Source organism: Helianthus annuus, chromosome 6 (assembly GCF_002127325.2).
Source record: "Helianthus annuus cultivar XRQ/B chromosome 6, HanXRQr2.0-SUNRISE, whole genome shotgun sequence".
Taxonomy (NCBI): Eukaryota; Viridiplantae; Streptophyta; class Magnoliopsida; order Asterales; family Asteraceae; genus Helianthus; species Helianthus annuus.
The window spans coordinates 3375285-3396885 of NC_035438.2; the positions used below are offsets into that span (position 1 = coordinate 3375285).

The following is a 21601-nucleotide window of genomic DNA, read 5'->3' on the forward strand; positions in this document are numbered from 1 at the left end:
TACACTTTCACAAATTACAAATTTTATCACAGTTTGAACTTAAGTAAAACCATAACCTATTTAAATTATTATAAAATCAATTAAAATGTTTTGAAGAAGACTATAATAATATGTGATTCTAATGTCTTCGTTCCACATTATTGCAATTTGATAATGGAAAACTTAAATGTGGTATTGGGAAAACAAAACACTTGAGTATTGAAGATATCTAAACGTCTGAACAATACACAAAAGTCAAGTCACCAACTTTTTGACTACTTCATTGTTCAATTCCATTTTGAAAGCTAAACTATCAACCACCGGTAACCCTTCCACCAAACACAACCACCACTACCTATTGCCGCCCAGGACCCCCTTGTCGCCGCCTTCCATCGCCATCACCGGCCGACTGTCAACACCTTCAGCACCAAACTGCCACCGCGACCATCATCACTACAGCACAACCACCTAGCCACAGCAACAAACAAACCATGTAATTTCTTGCCTCTCTCTCTTATATATGACCGGGAAAACTTTCCATTGATTCCGATACACACCTTTGGTTGTTTCCTCATCTTTCCAACGGCGGATTGCCCCCACCGCCGCTCCAGAAAAACAATCTACACCGCTCCCCCTCCTCAATCCCTTGGCGGCCAAACTCAAACCACAAAACCCCCGCCGCCTAACCGCCACCATCACCGAAACACACCACCACAACCAAAACACAGCCACTGTCACTACCACACCAACACGACGATGTGAAGTAGGGTTTTGGCAGAAAGTCAAACGAAAATGTAGAAACCTTAGTGCCAACACCATACCATTGTTCATTATGTTTGAAAGTGCTTGACTTCAAGTTCTGATTTGTAGATTCACCATGGCCGGCACACATATTTCACCCTTCTGGAATATATGGTGGTGCCGGAGATGGATGGTGGAACAGTGATGATGGGTGCCGGAGATGGATGGTGGAGCGGTGATGATGGGTTTGGTGTTAGGGTTTTGAGAAGAATTGGGTTGCAGAGATGATAAAGGATGATCGTGTGTGTTTTAGGAATGCGTGCTAGGGGGTAAATCAAAGAAGCAAACTTCAGTGGCAAAAAGAAAAGTTAAAAAAGACTCCTGGCGCAAATATACGATATCAATTGATATGTATAATAATAATTTTTCATGTCTTAAGTGGCTTTTCTTTTAAATAAGATTATTTTACTTTAAATTTAGAGTAAATTGTTAAAATCATCCCTAAGGTTTGGGTATGTTTGTCATTTTCATCCAAAACATTTTTTTTTTTTTTGTATCATAAAGTCGTTCACTTTTAAGATTTTTTGTCATTTTCATCCAAACGTTCAAACATCTGACTGTTTTTTTTTTTTTGCCAAAATCATCCGAGAGATAGGATTTTCTGTCATTTTCATCCAAATATTTGATAGAAAAAATAATGCAAATTAGATGTTTGGATGAAAATGGCAAAAAATCCCAAAAGTGAAGGACAATATGGTACAAAAAATTGTTTTGGATGAAAATGGCAAACATGCCCAAACCTCAAAGACGATTTTGGCAATTTACTCTTAAATTTTTTATGTTTATAACTAAAAAAAATAAATTAAAAATAATGATTTTATAATTATGACATAGGCTTTATCACACTACAACCCAGTTAACAATGAAAGCCCTTTGTACAGTTGGTGTTGACGTGTCACTGATATGACGTGCTAAGGGCTTTATCCCACACCATATACTCTTATCATTCAAGATTGGGTCACAAACACCACCATAGGGATGAGTAAATGGTATCCGGTATTGGTACATTTTCGGTACCGATTCAATACCGACTTTTGACATTTTCGGTACCGTACCGGTACCGAACTGTACCGTACCGAGTATATTCGGTACCGGTACCTACTTTTGAGGATTTTCGGTACCTGTACTTTCGGTTCCGGTACCAGTTCGGTACCGATCGATACCGAGCTCATCCCTACACCACTATGACTCCATAGATCACATAACTACCACTTTGATTCTATCAATCCGTATGATCACTTATATTACCGTTGTGATTCATACTAATCATCGTGATAACATGCACCACTATGATTTGCAATTTCACCATTTGATCACAAAATGCCCCCGTGATTCTTACTCTCAAAAGAGACTTTATAACTTGTTTTAAGTATTTTAACTATGACCATTAAACCAAGTCATGAACATAGAAAAAGAATTTCATATACATGCATCATAATCACACTTAATCCATTTAAACTGAATCGTACATTGTATTTACGTATATTTTTCTGTTTCGGTCATCTAACACTCAACTTGTTCTGTACGATCTTGTCATTCTTGATTCCTAACTTTTTGGGTAATGTAACACTCAACTTTCTGAATGTATGCTAGTTTTTGACATACAACACATTTTCACAACTCATAGGTCATTTTATCTTATTACATTACACCCCTAACCATACTTGGCACACCAGTATAAGTTTATAGAACTTGTTTACCAACTCCTTAAAACCAATGTTAGTCTTTAAGCCCCATATCTCCCTTTTTGATCCATTGACCCATTAGATCGTCAATAGACATAAGTAACCTCCAAATACCAATGGAGTGGTGGTCCATTGACAAAAACAATGCCTTTAAAACACCTGAGGAGAGGTCTTAGATTCAAATTCTACAGACGACATGATTAAAAAGAAATTTATCGTTCAAAAAAAAGTAACCTCCAAATTGTTATACACCCTACTTCAACTTGCAAGACTCTCTTTAAGTATATAAATAAAGACCCTCAAAGTTCCGTTTTAGACTATTAGACTAACTTTGACACCAAATATTATAATTAGTAAAATAAGTGTCTTTTAAGGGTTAAATCATCAAAACTCACCCTTCAAGTTCATAGACACCATTGTTAGAAGTTTATAGCAATTTCTTTACACTTTGAATAGATTATACACAATTAACCGAAAAACGAAATTTTGCTACAATTAGGCCGATTTCTCTAAATACCCACATATCCGTAATTTGGGTTTGATTTAATAAAGCATATCTAATAAATTCAACAACTTAGATACACTCAAAATGATGCCTTCTATCATTAGTTCTAGCTAAATACTCTAAACTCACAAGATTACCCTCAAATCCTCAAACATGTATTCATTGCTTAATCAACATTCATGGAGTTGTGAGTATTATAACCATAGAATAATGGATTTTAATAATCCCAACAATTAGTCGTTGGCACGCAACGATCCCAACTTCAAAAATATCCGGTGGTGGTCATTCATTTTCACATATTGTAAACCAATAGATCTTTACTAACATAACCTTAATTTCTTTTTGCCCCCTTTTTTTTCTATTAGAAAATGTCCATTTGTTTAAAAATATGTGAAAATGTGAGACCATCATTAGTTATTTTTTAAGTTGGAACCGTTGCAGACCAACAACTAATAATTGGATTATTAAAATCCATTATTCCTATAACCACATTACATACTTGGCAAAACATCTATATTTCAAATTTACAACACGTTTGCAGATTTCAAACGTACATCAACATTTATTCAAGATTCACACAAGATTAGAAGTTGGGATCGGAATTTCTTACCACTTTGGCTATAGCCTAGTGATCAAGAGAAATTATCTCTTGTGTGAGACCAAAATTTAATACTTGAGAGATATAAGTATTTAAAGAGAAAAAAGTTAAAAAAATTGGAATTTCTTACCCAAAACCTCTTTCTTCACTAGGAGATGGATGAATAAGTCTGACACGTTGTTCCTAAACTCCACTAACACAAATGATTGATATTTCTCCTTTAATTACACTTTAACTATTTAATTTGGTATTATATTTGACTTATACTTTTACAAAAAGTAGGTTTCAAATTAATTAATAAAGAACGAAACCAAAAAAAAAAAATAATAATTAAGTATTGAAATTGACAAATAACAACAATCATACCTTCTAAATCCACAAATAGCAAAGTTATTGGTAAAGTATATGAAGAGTAAAGTGTAGGCAAAATATATCTTTATCCCAAAGGATAGAGATGGTGCTTCTAGAAAGATCTCTAGCTCGAAACTGATAAATAAAGAACATAACTAAAAGGGTCTGATGAAACACTGATTAATACTAAATTATCTCAGCTAGTCGTCTCGTGGAAGGTGGTTCAATCTCTATCTTTTACTCGCCGAATAGCTGATCTAACAAAGCAGTCCTGCAAAACAACAACACCGGTGACTCGCCACAAGGAGGAGAAGATGGGGGGTTCTTCTTGTGATCACCCTCCGGCGTGAGAATAAGTGTTTGTTTTGAGGATAATAGTGTGTGTATAGAGTAAGAGAGTGAGAAATCGAATCCTTAAACCTGGAGGTAGAGTCTACTATTTATAGCCGGAGAATAGTGAAGGAGGAGACTTGCCAGCTAGCCAGTGCCTGCCAGTTATCCGACCAGGAGGATTATCCTTTCTGTCTCCTCTGACGTTGCCAGTCTCGGAGGTGACGTGGCGCACGGCTATTCGCTACAGCTGGGCACTCGCTTGTACTGGTTGTCGTCTTGTCCTCCCAGGATCTTGCACCCGTTGTTGGCGTCTCACTAGTGGTGCCACCTGTTGTTCTTTTTGTCTGGAGGAGCATCTTCTTATCATCGGGTGACTTCTTCCAGAAGCTTCTAAAATCTTCTGGAAACCTGTGTGTAACGGGGACGCCAGCTTGGAGTGTTATGGTCTCTTTAACATGTGTTCACATGTGATTTGGAATCATACCTATTCAGAGTCACAATTGGCACCGATTAATTGATTACCTAATAATGGTGATAGAATTGGTCATTTTTTTCAAAAGCGTTGACACTACGAAAAATGCAGTTTAGGATTGGTGTACTTTGATTGCTTGTGTGAATGTAATCTCATATTATCTCATTGTAACGCCATGCTAGTTATTAGTAGAAAGAAATGTTTTCAAAACGAAAATGATATAAAATATACTTAAAATTCATAATGACTCAAAGGAAGAGCAAATACATTTAGCATTTATTATTTTCAATTGACATATCAATCTAGTTATTTTCTGGTGAAGTTGTAATCTTAATTAAAAAAAATATCAGAACTAATTTGAAATCATTCTTTTCTAAAGCATCAATTACATGAACAGAAGTTTTCTATTAAAAAAAATCAATTACATGAACAATTAACACTACGATTAGCCATTAGGTTAAATATGCATGTTAAAAGAAATTTAGATTTAAATAAACAACTATCTCGATGTAAATTCAAAAGTAGGGTCATATAATATAAAAAAAAAACTCTAATAAACAAATTCTGGATAATTTTTAGAATGTCAGTTTATAACTTTTTATATAGTTTTAGTTTTTCAAATGAATTCAAATATCCATATTTTAGCTACTATCGTATTACAATGAATTATTATAATATAATTTTTAAAAACTTTTTATAGTTTTATATCAAATAGAAAACACCTGACTAAACTACTTTAGAATTAAAAAAATCTTTAATCTGCTTTATTGTATTATTAAATAAAATTAAAATATCTACAATATATAATAAGGTTTATAATTAAAAAATTCTTTAATCTGCTTTATCACATTAAATTAAATTACCTGTATTATATAATTTTTTATTCTCGACATGTTCGTTAAATCATATATCATATAATTTTATAATTGTTAAACCTTTTAATAGTAAGGATAAATCCATAAGTCTGTCGTTGCACACCAGAACCGCATGATTTTCTTTTCGTTTATTATTTTATTCAAATAAAAAAATAATCCATATCAAACAAAATCTCGATACACATATAAAAATATGCTACAATACAACCACAACCTCTCGCAAACATATCATAATCATAATTGACTAATAAAAACAAAAGCCAAGATTAGGTTGAATATATTTATAAGAGCTTGTTGCTCCCTTCATTTCTCATTATAAATCCGGCCTGCTAACAAGTTAATATATATGGCATCAATAGGTGACAAGACTCGTGTTGCTTCAACCGAGCACAGGTACATAATATTTAGTGTTCTACATAGATCATGTGCAAAAGAAATCTTATTTTTCTTTATTTTTTGCTTTTATTTTGGCTTTGGTTTTGGTTTTAGGGTGGCGGTTGTGACCGGAGGAAACAAAGGTATCGGGCTTGAGATATGTCGCCAGTTGGCCTCAAACGGGATCACTGTCGTACTAGCCGCTAGAGATGAGGGTCGGGGATTGGAAGCTGCCGGCAAGCTCAAAGATTCCGGGCTCTTGAATGTTGTTTTTCATCAACTCGATATTAAAGATCCAACGAGTATTTCTAGGTTCACCAAATTCGTCGAATCTCAATTTGAGAAACTTGATATCTTGGTAAGTGAAAAAAATAGTGTTAAAGTCGGTTTCTCAACTGTATAGAGGAAATGTTTGTCCTCATCTCACCCTCTGCTGACCCTACTAATTGCTTGGATTTTACTCAATATAATTCTTTTAATATGTTCCTTAAGTAATCCTGAATGGTTTTTACATGTTCTTAGAAGTTGGAACATAAAATAAAAATATATAACCTTGAATGAATCTTTTTTGATGATCTAATTATTTGAAAATACAATATATATTGTTATTTATTAAAAAAAACATAGATTATACACAATAAAAAATAAATTGTGTAGTGTAAAATGTTTTCCATGTATAACGCAGGTGAATAACGCAGCTGAAAATGGACTTATTGTAAATTATGATGAATTTAGAGCCTTCAAAGATGGAGCAGGATATGTAAGTGCATACCTTTTTTTGTTTATTGTTAATGTTTATTATCTAGTATACATGTGTTGTATATTACTATAAAATAATTTATATATTAAAAACATACACAAATTTACTACATTTTCGTCAAGTGTCAATAGGATTTTTTTTTTAAATTTTTTGAAGAATATAAACATGGTATTGTATATGGTTTGTAGGAGTATGTGTATGATGAAAACGCACACATTTTAGCGTCGATGATAGAGGAACCTTATAATTTGGGGGAAGAATGTATAAAGACGAATTATTATGGAACTAAAGCAGTAACCGAAGCGTTACTCCCCCTTCTCCAACTCTCAAACACACCAAGAATCGTCAATGTTTCTTCAAACTATGGAGAGCTACACGTAAGTAATTATTCACACTCGCGAAAAATAAAACGCAATATTTCACATGTCATTGGAAACTAATTAAACTAGCTTTCATAGTTTCATCATATCTTCTTGCTTTTTAGTGGATCAGCAATGAGACGGTGAGAGCCGAGTTCTTAGATATCGACAACCTTACCGAAGAAAGGATTGATGGGATCATTCAAAGGTTTTTGAGGGATTTCAAGGACAATAAGTTGGTTGAGAACGGCTGGCCTCTAACGTGCGCTGCTTATAAGATTGCAAAAGCTTCACTTAATGCTTACACAAGGCTAATGGCGCGAAAGTATAATAATATTCTTGTCAACTGTGTCCATCCGGGGTATGTTATAACCGATATCACATCTCACACGGGACACTTGACCCCAGAAGAAGGCGCCAAAGCTCCTGTAATGCTTGCGTTGTTACCTAACGATGGTCCTTCGGGTGTCTACTTCAATCAAATGGAAATAGCGTCGTTTTGATCGACAATGCTATGATGCTATGTTACTTGATCATGTCAAAATTAATAAATTTGTACTCTTGGTTCTAAAAAATCACAAAGTGTTAGTTATATATCTTATATATAAAATAATTAATTATGACTTGCTTCCCTAATTGTAAAACGTGTTTAAGTAGTGGTTGCATATATGTATGTCCTTTCATCAACTTTCTCAAAATTTTATTCGAAAGTTATCGAAGTTATATCCTTTAGATGAAAGTATCGTGTGTAAATGAGCTTGAGTCAAACCCGCTTGACTAAGCTCAAGTTTGGCTCGTTTCAAGCTCAACGTCAATTGTGAGTAAGTTTGCAAACTCGGGTTAAGAAAAGGGCACGAGTTTGATGTAACCAATTCGGTTGTAATCTTGATTAAATAAGCAAAAGGACATGAATATACATACCGTCCAACATAATCATAAGTGATAAGAACACATTTGTGAGTGATTATGTAACCAACAAAAAAAGTTATAAACTAACGATTAGGCTACTCGGTGTGTGGCGTGGAGAGTGGGAGGCCAATCCCCTCTATGCCCCAAACACCACCTACATCATAATTTTGGTCGGCGTTGCCTAAGGGGGCGGCAAAAACTCCATGGGTGTGGGGATGTTTGGGTTGTTGAGTGTTGACTTGTGCTTTGACCTAGTGAATTTTGTGTGTTTCTAATATGTCCCTTGCCCACCACCCGTTTCATTTTGTGTTTTGGAGGGCAAAGCCCCCACTGTCTAGATAGCTAGATAGCGTACACATGACATTATTTGTCTCTTGCCCACCACACTGCATATGATTAAAAGAAAAAGAAAATTAGAAACAATTCCAACTCTTTACTTTAATTTTAATAAAAAATACTAGTGGATTTTAACCGAATTATTTACATACATTTGATGAGTTTTAATCTTTGGTATCAATTCCAACTCTTTTGTTATGAAAAACAGGGTTGGCCCCGGGTTGGCAACCTTCTAGTCCTAGACACACTTTCCCGGGGCTCAAAAGTTTTAAGTTTTTTTATATATTTTTTAAACCCATTAATCTTTCTATTTTTTTGACCCATTTAAACAATTAAACTTATTTGTCATTTAACCCAATTACCCAACTCAACAAAATGCAAAACTTTAAGAAAAGAACTTTGGCGAATGCTCTTTGTTGTCGAATCGCATAAAGTTTGGGAGAAGATTTCCATTTGTCTCCCCGCCAGAAAGCCGTCATTGAATGCATACAGAGACCTCACACTCAGGATTTCTTAACTGTTATTCCTATTGAAGGTCTGGGTCAACGTATGTTAGCGATAGAGTACTGGTCAATACTTAAGTACCGTCTGATGATCCCCATGTTCCCGAATGATGAAACTTGTCCAGTATGTCGTAAAGCAAGCCTGGATAAATACGGGGAGCATGTGTTACACTGTAGAGAGTTGCTGGGGTTTAAGTATCGCTATGACTTTGTTCGAAACGCGTTAATGGATATTCTCAGACGAGCAGGGATCTCGGCAAAGAAAGAGGCACCGGTTAATTTTCTTACAGACCCGGCGGAAGGGAGGTCCACCCTACGCCCGGCTGACGTGCTAGTTTTTTGTTGGGAGGGCGGGAAACATGCTTGTGTCGATCTCACAAGTGTATCCCCCCTAGTCGGGTTCCGGAAAAATGGGTTTGTGGCAGGGCAAGCGGTACTGAAAGCAGAGTCAAAAAAGGTGGAAAAGTACGCGAAAGCTTGTGAGGATAATCAGCATGCCTTTCTCCCCCTGGTGTTTGACACATTCGGCCCCTTGGCGCCGGAGGCGGTTTGGTTCTTGGCTAGAGTTCAGCGTGTAGTCAACAGCAACTTTTCGACCCCTAGTCAAGCTTGTTATTTTTTGGTGGCGTAGCTTCGCACGTTAAGGAACTTTTGTATTTTAAACTTTATATATAGTCGTACAGGATTCTCGAAGACATCCCATAATTTAAAAATACGAACTTTGAAATGAACAAAAACAATTTAGTCTTAATGAATAACTTGAAGTACAGAAGTAGCTTTTTCAGGATGAATGAAGTAACAAGGCTAATAACAAAAACGGAACATGACAATTTATTGTTTGTTGGAGCTCTAGCTAACAATTGGACCATATGACATTAGCATAAAAGGACTGTTGGTACTTGCCACTTGGTAGAACGTCTTATCAAATCTCAACTAAAACAACTGGACCATATGACATTAGCATATGCAAGCAAAGAAACCTAACTAAAAGATTAGGTCATGTTATTATTTTGGATGAAATATTTGTTACGAGTCGAGTCGAGCCGAGCCACGTTGAGCTCGAGCTTGAGCCAAATCGAGCCGGCTCGTTAATTATTTTATTTTATTTTTTTAATTTCTTTTACAAATATTGATAAAATAAAAAAAAACAAGGAAAAAAATAAAAACTACACGTATATCTATATGTATTATTTTTATTTTTTAATATTATAAAAATCGAAAGGCATATTACAAGTATTATATATGTATAATTTTTGCTTATTTTCCCATAGTTTCTTATGTTATTTGGTTAATTAAACTCAAAATATTCGCACTTCAACACCCTCTCACATATTTTTACTTTAATAGACTTAAAATTTAAATATGATATACATAAAATAAAATAAATCGATCTAGCTCGCAAGCTAAACCAGGCCTGGCTCGAGCTCGGCTCGTTTACAAATTTTGCCGAGCCGAGCCGACTTGTTCACAACCGAGCTTTTTCCGAGCGAACCGCGAGCTGCAGGCTTTTCGAACACCCCTAGTTACAACATTTGCATGTGTGTGATGCATACTATAGACAAATCAAATTTACTATAAAAAAATATACAGATTGTCAAAAAAAAATCTTTATAACTTTCTAAGCTTCTATGACTAACAAAAATTAAAATGGATTAAAATCTAGTCATTCTTTTCAAGAACCATAACTTGGTTACAAAACAAGACTTGTAAGTATCAACTCATCATATACTCTTCTGTCCCCAAACAAAATTTACAAAAAAAAAAAAAAAAAAAAAAAAAAAAAAGTCATCTTTAATCCAATGCTAATCAGATGGTATATATTGATCAGTAGAATGTACAGTGTTTGCTAGATATTACGAAACTCGGGTCAACATGAAAGCGCCAGCTCAGCCCAGGCGATCGAAGAGGCCTTGAGCTCTGATGAGCCTGTGGTGTCCAGTTTGCTTTCCAGCATTGCACACACTTCTTGCATGGTCACTATATCTCCATTCCTTACTTGAATGCAATTTATAACCACCTCGCGTATCACTTCAAGATCCTCGGCTCTAAAATGCTTCAGTGCAGGATCTACAACCGACGACATCATGTCCGGTTCTTCAAGATACTCTTTTGCCTGTTTAAACATTTTTTTTTTAAATAAATCATTGATCATTTCAATGTATCAAGACAAGCATAAGTTCAGTAAAGACTGATTTTGAAAAGAATATGCCCCGCACTATTGACGTGGTAAATGTGACCCGTTTACTTATAAATAGGTCGGCTTGGGTTATATATTAACTAGGGGTGCAAACGAGCCAAACCGAGCTGGCTGGCTCGTTTGTTATCTATTAAATTAAATATAAATAATAAGCTCATTTAGGCTAGACAGCTCGATAAGTGAAGCTCGAGATCAGGCTCGTTTACTAAACAAGCTTATTTTTAGGTTTGGGCTCGGCATGTAAACAAGTTTAAATAAACTCGGCTCGTTTACTAGACAACTTTAAACAAGTGGGCAAATGTTATTAAATATTAATAAAAACTAATATTACACTAAGGCTCGACGAGTCTGACGAGCTTCACATGCCTGGCTCGAGCTCGGGCTTGATAAATAAACGAGCTTTATTTTAGGCTCAAGCTCGGCTCGGGCTCAATAAGGCTCGGCTCATTTCGAGCTTTTTCTCAAGCCGATCTCGAGTAGCTCACGGGCCGCTCGGCTCGTTCGCACCCCTAATATTAACTCTAAATGGGTATAAAGAAAGTAGTTTAAAAGAACTTTCTACGGGTCGAAGGTCATCCAAAGTATATTTTTAATGCATAAAACTTTCAAGAATATTTTTATTATAAAACAACAAAGAGCTGATTTTATTTCTAAAACAAAAAAGTGTTTTGACCCGTTACCCAACTTGCATGAACCGCCCATTTTGCCACCTTTGCGCGTTACATGCTAATACGAATCACGAATTTCTTACCCAGTCTACTAGTAACCCCTTGTCTTTGCCGACCGGAGGTCGTCCGCTAATGATTTCCAATAGAAGAACGCCGAATGCACAGATGTTACCCTGAATATCCGACTGGCGTGCTGCTAACGAACCGGGTTGAACACACAAGGTATCTGCATTGCTAATAGAGCTAGAGTTGTTCTCAAATCTTGTAAGAATACTTTTCCAGCTTTCAAACTCAACTAACTACAAGAATCAAGAAAACTAAAATGTAAAACATATCTATCAGTATGAAAATTCGGGGGGGGGGGGGGGGGGGGGTGATAGAGCACGATCCTCCCAACCGCTGGAGTGATTCAGTGTGAAAATTCTGTTTAAAGAAAAAAAAGGTATAAAGGTGGTACCTTTGGTGAGAAATCTTCTGTGAGATATACCGCGCTAGAGTTTAACTCGGATATAGTGAATGGAGGTTCGATTTCTGTATGAAGATATTTTAGACCTTTAGCGATTCCTAAAACGATCGTCATTCTTCGTGTCCAACTTAGTTGACACCCTTCTTCGCCTACGTTAAACAAAAGCATTTGTTCATGTTTCTCTATAGGGTCCTAAATTGGTTGTGGTTGCGGGTTGGCAGGTTCGACCCGACCCGAACCCGGAAAATTTAGACAAACCCGAACCAACCCCGAAAATCGTGTCATACTTATAAACCCAAATACAACCGGAATATTCGCGGGTTGACCAGAACACGACCCGTTCAACCGGATTTTTTTCGCCATTATATTAAAATTAAAAATTTACTAACAAAAACACAAATTTATATAACACAATTACATTTTAATTATAAAATGTTATGTCAATTTCTCTTTTTTAGTTATAATTATGGCATAAAATACACACCCGATTGAATTTATGACATAAAAATATGTAAAAAAAATAAAATATAATATAAATGGTTAAACGGGTCAACCCGCCAACCCGAACGGGCAGACACAAATCCGACCCAAATGGGTTCGCGGATTCAACTTGAAACTGACCCGAGCCCATTTAGACTAAACCCAAACCCGCGTTTTGTATTAGGTTCAAGGTTTAAAAAGGCGGAAACGGGTATCGAGGCGTTTTCTCTTAGCCTCACAAGGCGTAAGCCTCGAGGCAGGTCGAGGCGTAAGCCTCAAAACATTATTAAAAAAATTAAAGAAAAATATATATCTCTCATAAAATCACAAATTACCATAAAACAAACATCATAAATAGAAAATAGAAAAACAAACAAGGTTTAACATAAAACAAACATCATAAAATAGTTCGAACAACTTAAATTAGTAATGTTATGACATCTAAATATCATAGAACTCGTTTTCCTCCGCATCATCATCCTCAAAGTTTTCATCCTGGCGTATTTAGATCGTCATCATCATCATCAACCAAATTAATAACTCTTTTCCTTTTCCTCCTAGATGATGAACTCTCACCTTTTTCCTCATTTGACATGGCAACTCCACCAATACCATCTTCATCTCCACTTGGGTTAGCTATCCACTCATCATCCGACAAAACATCATCGGCAACTATCGGGACTTCATCATCTTTTAGATTCGTCTTCTTTATAAACATTTGCTACAATCTCCTATTGTACATAACGTACACCAACTTGTTCATCCTATTCGTGCACAACCGATATCTTCTTTTCGATTAGGTTTTTTTAACCTAATAGATGTTTTTTAACTGAACTATTGGGTTGGCCCACCAATTAAGCCTAATAAACACTAAATGGTTCTAAAATAAAGTCCAAAAAACCTAAAATTTTCCATTTTCACAAGGTCTGGTGAGGCTTAAGCCTCACCGCCTCGCCTCACCGCCTCAGCGCCTCGGACGGCCTCAGAAAGCCTCGGATGACTGAGGCCTAGGTTTCAGTTGACCCATATGAGGCTAAGCCTTTAAGGCGTTTTTTCATAGCCTCAGCCGAGGCGTAAGCCTCGAGGCGGGCCTCGGAAAGCCTTTTTAAACCATGATTAGGTTCGTGTTGTGTTTTCAGGTCGTGTCAGAAACTCACGCCGCTATTTCTCTACAACAAACAATAAATCCTAATGGGTCAAATGGACAAGATTAAAAAAATACTTAAAAGATCAAAAGGAACCTGTTCAGAGTTTAGTTTCAATACATAAAACATTCTAATCAAATAGTATGATTATGCAGTCATATTTGAGACAATGATTTTGGACAAAAAGTGTTTCAGGTCGACCGTTTTAAATAATGGCGCGTTACCCAACCACTCGACCCGCAATATCACCACCTTTCATAGAGAGACTTACAATGAAGGTGCTCGTATAACGTCCCGTTAGATGCATATTCAAAGACTAACATCCTTGTAAACGGGACACCTTCGATACAATATCCCAGCAATTTCGCAACGTTTTCATGATTTAGCCTAGCTAAATCAGCCACCTGATCAATACAATACAATACAATACAAACTTCTTCAATGAGACCACTTTGTTAAAAACACGTATAAAAATTCGAGCTTTTCGGCATCACCTCTTTTTGAAAATAAGGCTCAAGACAGCTCAACCAGTTTTCTCCCCGGTTGCAAAGAGAAATAACCGCAATTTCGGGCCCACGTTTCATGTTTCCTTTGTAAACTACACTATCCGACGATGACCCGATAATGTTGCTAAAATCTTCGCAGGCAACTTCAAGTTCTTGTCGACTGTATCTCATCACGTCCTTTAGCATATCAGTGTCTACATATCCGAAAAAAAAAATTACATACCAAGTTAATATAAAACGATGTTTTTTTTTTATAAACAACCGAGCTTCCTCACCAATGAAGATTTCCATATGTTCCTTTTCGGTTTTGGACTTCTTCCATGTAGTGATGATATTCCGTGATTTGACTTTCCACCTGTGAGCGGATGTAAAAATGGCTGCAAGGAAGACGCACCCGACCATCACTCCAATCGCTACTTCAAGAGTTAAAATCCAAGCGGGCTTTGATGCACGCGTAACGGGCTTTTGTTTATCTTCAACAGGATGGTGTTTCATGTCGTCTGACTGTAGAGGTTTAGCTGGTGCAGCAGCACCTACATTAAAGAAACTCCATCTCTGTTAGTTCATAGTAACATAACAACACTTCATAACTTATATCATATAATATAACGGGCCGTCTGTTTGTTACTAAAACATACCGCACTCTTCAGGAGCCCGTGGTGTGATATCTTTGTACTTTATGCAGTTGCCCCGAAAGCTGTCCCTGCAAAGGCGTAACAAAAGAAAACGAGCATAAACACAAGCTGAGGTGGCAAAATTGGCAGTTTGAGTGAGTGTAATAACGGGTCAGAACCATAGTTGTCAATAGCGAATAGCGGACAATAGCGACAAGCTACCTATATGCTAGGTAGCGACAGCGATTAAATAGTGGGCGCTATTTCATGTTTGTTAATGCACTAGAAGAAAATTTAAAAATATTTTAGATGTATATTTTATCAAAAATAACTAAAATACGCATCTAAATATGCTTAATAGTTAATAATAAATATGCTTCTTTTTCGATCGCTATTTCTAATTACCAAGATAAAATCCTAGAAATCCGCTATTTAGTCGCTAACCATCATATAGCGACATACTGTCTGTCGCATCGCCACGCTATTCGCTATAGCGCCCGCTATGATCACTATTAATAACTGTGGTAAGAACAGGTTTGGCTTGAAATGGTTTCATTTTGGTCCTGCTGAAACGGGTCAGTTTGGGTTGACCCGTCACCCGTCAACATTTTTCTTCCATTTTTTTGCATTAGAAGTTTGTATGCATTAAAAATACTCTTCAACCCACCTTTAATACTATCAATGGCGGATCTTGCCCGTTAAATGTGCCAGGGGCGAAAGACACGTGCACTAAAAAAAGCCTGGGCAAGCCCGGGCCAAACATAGTATATATAAAAAATTTCGATCGAAATGCGGAAAATTAGCACTACGCCCGAAAAACTTACCCGGGCCGTGGCCCTGCCAGAGCCCTTCTAAGATCCGCCAATGAATACTATTATTATGAAGCATAAAGAACAGTACCTTGGAAGATATTCCAAGCATTTAGGTATACTTCCAACAAGGTAGTTGAATGAAAAATCCGCAACTCTTAAAGGAGACGCGTGACAAAAACCTAGAACATTCGTATTTGAGGCATACCTGGACCGAAACAATCAAAACATTTAAAACATCTTAAAATAAACATACTCAAAACAGTCGAAATATTTCTAACTTACATTCCTGTCATGGCAGAACCATAGTCTGTAACATTCGCACCCGGAATAATTCCTTCCAGTTTATTTCGGTCCAACCGAAGCTCTTGAAGATTCTTAAGATTGCCAAGCTCCGGAGGTAAATTTCCGGTCAATGCATTAGATTGTAAGTTTCTATCGATATAAAACTAGATTTAGAATTATGATAAACCTTTTTTTTAAATCTTGAAATGATGAAATTCTATAATAGACTTACACATGGTTTTAAAAAACGTTTGAGGCGTGCGCCTCAAGACGCGCCTCGAGGCGAAACGGCCAAAAAACGAGTCTGAGGCGCGCCTCATGGTGTTTTTAATGTATATGCGCCTCAGAGGGGCTGAGGCGCTAAAAAAGCTGCGCCTCAGGTGCGCCTCAGGGGATTTTGATAGTTGTTTTTTATGTTTTTTACTTTTTGTGTCAATTCCAAGCATTTCATGTCTTTTTTAAGTATGTTTTTGATGATTTTGATGAATTTGATGATAATATTAGTTAGTATTATTAATCTTATAATATATATAATTTTTATACTTATTTATTAATATCGCCTCGGCCTTACGCCTCGTTTCGCCTCGAGGCTTACGACTCGTGAGGCGAAGGGAAAACGCCTCGAAACTCGTTTCCGTTCTTTTAAACCTTGGACTTACATTTTAACAATGCTATCAAGATTAGCAATCTCGTGTGGAATCGGTCCGGATAACTGGTTTCCACCTAAATCTAAGACTTTTAAGTGATTTAGCAATCCGATTTCTTTAGGTATTGAACCGCGGAGATTGTTCCCGTGTAGAATCCTGCAAACATGACCATTTCTTGGTGAACATATTTTAAATTTTTTACAATATTTCTTAAAGGTAATAAGATAACATCCAAACCGAAAACATACAATTCGCGTAAGAACGAGAGAAGAAACAGTTCTTCGGCGATGAATCCCTTTATCAAACTACCGGAAATGTTACTGCAAAAACAAGAGTAAAAACCCGAATTACTTTCGTTACAATAATCATTTTTAATTATTTAAATTCATAACACATAACAAGAAATTCCTTACATTTTTATAACATGATCATTAAAACAAGAAACACCAACCCAATGACAAGGATCTGAATCTAGGGCATTCCAGTTTGATAAAACCAATGATGGGTCATCAAATATACCTTCTTTGAACATTGTAAGAGAATGAACTGCAATAAAAAAATCAAGAAATTATATAAATTATAAAAAAAATATTTATAAATTATTAGTTTCTTGCTAAACCCTACAAAATCAAGATCATCCCCTTCTCAGTAATATCTTCAATAATATTACAAAAAAAAAAAAAAAAAAAAAAAAACCGAACAAAAACTATTCAAGATTCTTGCTAAACCCTACAAAATCAAGAAATTATAAAATATATATATATATATATTTAATTATTAGTTTCTTGCTAAACCCTACAAAATCAAGATCATCCCCTTCTCAGTAACATCTTCAAAAAAAAAAAAAAAAAAAAAAAAAAAAAAAAAAAAAAAAAAAAAAAAAAAAAAACCGAACAAAAACTGAACAAAAACCATTCAAGATTCTTGAAAAAAAAATGCATAATACCTTCAGTTGGTTGAACAGCAAAACTTGTAGCAAGAAACAATCCCAGAGTAAGACAGAAAAACTGAAATGAAAGCAACCCTTTCATCTTTCTTGAAATCCCACAAAAACCCAGAAACAAAAACAGAGATAAAGCTTGAAAGATAGAATCTTTTTTGTAAAAACAAAATCAAGAACTTGAAGATACAAGTGGATGAATGTTTTAACAGCAACCCTTGAACTAATTCAGTATAAAGATGTAAAAAGATTTGTGAAAACTTGACGTCGAAGAGAGATTTGGTGACAATAGGGTTTCAAGAAAATTACAGAGGAGGGGTTTTGTAAATTTGGAATGTTTTATTTCTGTTTTGTGATTGATGAAGATTGAAGGTATTACTATTAATTAATTAATAAATTGGCGGTTTTTACATTTTTTTGAATTTTAATATTGAGAAAATTATCTAAATTGTCATAATACCCGACAAACTTCGTTACCCACTACACACGACCCATCAATGGACCCGACCCACTTCACTACTATAACTTGTAACTAGAGGTGTACAGTCTGGTTTTTAACCGAATCGGTGTTTTTTTTTTTTGGAGAAAAAACCGGTTTTACAAGGTGGGAATCCAATTGGTACTAATCGATTCGGTTCGGTTAAAAACTGATTTGAGCAAAAAAAAAGGTTTTTAAACGGTTTAAACCGGGTTTTTAAAACCAGCTTTAAAGTTCAAGAATAGGGATGAGCATTTGGTACTAAGTACCGGTACCGATTTTTTTCTAGTGGTGTTCAAATATAATTAGAAAAAAAAGAACAAAGTGAATTAGATGAACGGTTTACATATCACGGTTAAAATAACACTTACAAGTATTTATTACATTTTATACATTTCTATTTTTTTTTTCTTGAACCACTAAATAAAAGAGCTATCAATAAACTATTTCCTCATGAAAAAGAATAATATTGAATAAAAGTTGTGTAGCACTCTTTATCAACTCTCTTTTGTATATTTGTTTTGTCTAAAAGAGAAACCGGGAGAGAATCAAATTTTGTGTTAGGTCATCGTAGAAACTAGAAAGAAACAAGTGTTAGTGGGGTAGTTAGATCTCTATTGCTTTCTAGATAATAGGTTAACTTTAATAACATTCTTATTTAATTACCACAATACCTAAATTATGAATGTTACAAACCAATTATACATTCTTGAAAAACTAAATTTATAGTGTTATTCATATCAAAGTTTATAAAGAAATGTAAGCATTACCTAAACATTTACTTGCTCCAATTATTTATTTAAAACAATTCGTAACTATGAGGTTTATCACAACTAATCTAGTTAGTTAGCCCGTTTCAAGAACCAATCAACCAGACAACAAGAAGAGGCAACCTTACTCTCATCTTGACTGATATAGAGTAGAAACTCTATAAAATAATACACTTGGGACCACCAAAATTTATTAATTAAAAGAGTTATTAATTAATCGATAAATTAATAACTATTAATTTATATATTAATTAATATTTTTATTAATTTATAGTAGAATACTTAGTTTACAAACACCTTTCGCGAAACGAACCTATTAAAGCGGCAATCATATTGAACAATTTCTTATTGAGCTATGAGAAAACAACACCAGAAGTTCTTACCATGCTAAGGAAAATTAGAGACGAGATTCAAGGGGAAATTGATTTCAACAAAAAACAAAAGACAATTAAGTCATTTTTCAAGAAACCTTCATAAATCATTCATGTAATATGCTATATATAAGGAATTATTAATTTATATTTTATATGGGGTCTAAAGAAATTATAAAAAATGTATTATCTTATAATTTTAGCGAATTATTAATTTAGCACCCTATCCCCGAGTCGGGACCGGCAAAAAATATTATCTTAGAGAGTTTATTATATAATCGAGTATTAATTTATCGAGTTTCTACTGTAATCGGTTCATTCAAAAGCAACTAGTTAATTTGTTCCGGGTCCATTGATCATTAGATCGTAACCAAACCAGTGCCACAAACAATTCCTAGCTTAACCAATCGAACCGATTGTTTTGGTTTGATTTTTATTACATATTTAACAATTCAAAGAAAGTTTTGTTTACCTTCTATTAAATATCATTCTATAAAACAAATAATTTAAAAATTTTTAAAAAAATCAATACACTGGAATATGAAATTAAAATAATCACGCCCATATGCACTTGAGTCCAAAAGGTAGCATATGTGATGGGTAGATTGGGCACATTTTTTAGCCTAGAAGTGAGATGGGCTCAATAGCCCGAGCTCTGTAGTACATTTAAGCTGCCAAAGGCCCACAACCCAGACTTCAAATTTTTGTTCAATCACCCAAAATATTAAATATCCCATCCACTTTGGTTTAATTTTTGTTTACACTCACACAATTTAATTAGTTTATTATTTTCTTCTCCCTGTGCTTTATCAAAACTTTTGTTTACAAATTCTGTATTTTAGTTGGTTGACATTTTTTCTCCCCACTATAACTCCTAAACTTTAGGAATACTTTGTTACCGTAGGAGAGACATGAAAAAAAAAAAACGCTGAGTGTTTTTCTATATATATTTTTTTGAAAATTCAATGTTTTTATATAAATATACTAGTTTATAGACCCGCGTACTACACGGATTTAAAGATAAAAATAATGCAATTTTATAATATGTAATCCAATTTACATAAATGAATTATTCTTATTAAATCAAACAATGTAAAATCAAGATACACATTACATTTATAAATTTTTAAACACTTCTTTATACACGAAATTTGTAGTTTTGCTTGTATTTAACTATCATCAACAAGTATCAATAGCTTAAGGTCATCTCTACTTTTTACTTTGGACAATGCCACATATTATTGGTCATACATAAAACTATTTTTTTAGAAACAAACCAACCTTACATAGCAATTGTTCCTTAAAAAATTATTAAACTTTTAAATTAATAAATATGAAATAGCTAAAGATATAATTATTATTATGCACTATAATATTTATTCATATGAAATATAAATATATATTATTAGTGAATTGAATGAGAAAATGTCATGTGATATTAATATGACTCTTTTATTAGAATTAAAATTCATATTAAATTTAAAAAGCTTAAAGATCGAATTAACTTATATTTTAAAAGCTCAATTACATTAGGAATTGGTGTCTTCCATTGCAGCGCAGTGGTTGTACACATCTCGGTGAGGGCTTGGCTCGGGGTTTTACCCGGGTTCGAGTCCGGGGTGGGGGGGCGTGGTTTTACCTATTCCACGGGGTTTCTGCGCATCTAGGGTGTGCTACGCTTTCTAGCGGTGGTTGAGTAATCGGCCTTTGGACATAGCTCCGAAAGGGTGGGTTTACACGTGGAAAGCAGTTAGCCGTTCAAAACAAAAAAGCATTATGAATTGCCAGGTGACATTTTATGGAATGTTCGTCGAAGCCGCTTGGTGCCCCGCCCTCCCTTATATATATATATATATATATATATATATATATATATATATATTCTTAACTAATATTAATTAATTGGGTAAATTAATTCAATATTATATATATTCTTTTAAAATATAAAAATTCTTATTATTATTTTGATAGTTTTATTTATCCCTAGTGATTACTATACTTTATATCATTATAATTTATTATTTTTGTTTTTTAATTATTAATTTTCAATTAAAACAACTCTAAGAAATATTAAACTTTTAAATTATTAAATATTAAATAGCTAAACAAATCTTATGATATATGCAAAATAATTATTGTTATTGTTATGCATTAAAATATTTATGCATATGAAATATTAATATCTATTATTAGTGAATTGAATAAGAAAATGCTATATGGCTTTAATAGAACTTTTGAATGAGAAAATGCCATGTGGCATTAATATGACTCTTTTATTAGAATTAGATGCTAAAAACCGAATTTTTAATTTATTTTATAAAAACCCACTCGGCGCTTTTTGGTTTCTTTTACTCATAACGTTCGAAAACATGTAACTTACATCA

General features: G+C 34.6%; 2 protein-coding genes across 2 annotated transcripts; one reads left to right on the plus strand and one right to left on the minus strand.

The window, feature by feature from the left end:
- The first annotated feature begins 5831 nt into the window (after window positions 1-5831).
- Window positions 5832-7729, plus strand: LOC110864387 ((+)-neomenthol dehydrogenase). Its single transcript, XM_022113440.2, has 5 exons — window positions 5832-5992; window positions 6089-6332; window positions 6660-6734; window positions 6923-7111; window positions 7219-7729. Exons 1-5 carry the CDS (start codon window positions 5946-5948, stop codon window positions 7594-7596), a joined length of 933 nt encoding a protein of 310 aa, XP_021969132.1. The 5' UTR covers window positions 5832-5945; the 3' UTR covers window positions 7597-7729.
- Window positions 7730-10483: 2754 nt separating this feature from the next.
- LOC110864388 (probable LRR receptor-like serine/threonine-protein kinase At1g63430) lies at window positions 10484-17942 on the minus strand. The gene is made up of 13 exons (XM_022113441.2): window positions 17605-17942; window positions 17072-17204; window positions 16907-16978; window positions 16671-16814; window positions 16012-16161; window positions 15818-15934; window positions 14942-15006; window positions 14579-14836; window positions 14292-14497; window positions 14069-14201; window positions 12164-12321; window positions 11790-12005; window positions 10484-10954 (listed from the first exon to the last, which is right to left on the minus strand). Exons 1-13 carry the CDS (start codon window positions 17687-17689, stop codon window positions 10709-10711), a joined length of 1983 nt encoding a protein of 660 aa, XP_021969133.1. The 5' UTR covers window positions 17690-17942; the 3' UTR covers window positions 10484-10708.
- Between the last annotated feature and the right edge of the window lie 3659 nt (window positions 17943-21601).

Coding starts and splice junctions, on each gene's coding strand:
- LOC110864388 (XM_022113441.2), bottom strand. CDS start 17,689: ATGAAAGGGTTGCTTTCATTTCAGTTTTTCTGTCTTACTCTGGGATTG. Junction 17,205..17,604: donor TGCTGTTCAACCAACTGAAG/GTATTATGCATT, acceptor TTTTTATTGCAG/TTCATTCTCTTACAATGTTC. Junction 16,979..17,071: donor AATGATCATGTTATAAAAAT/GTAAGGAATTTC, acceptor TTGTTTTTGCAG/TAACATTTCCGGTAGTTTGA.
- LOC110864387 (XM_022113440.2), top strand. CDS start 5,946: ATGGCATCAATAGGTGACAAGACTCGTGTTGCTTCAACCGAGCACAG. Junction 6,333..6,659: donor TTGAGAAACTTGATATCTTG/GTAAGTGAAAAA, acceptor TGTATAACGCAG/GTGAATAACGCAGCTGAAAA. Junction 6,735..6,922: donor TCAAAGATGGAGCAGGATAT/GTAAGTGCATAC, acceptor TATGGTTTGTAG/GAGTATGTGTATGATGAAAA.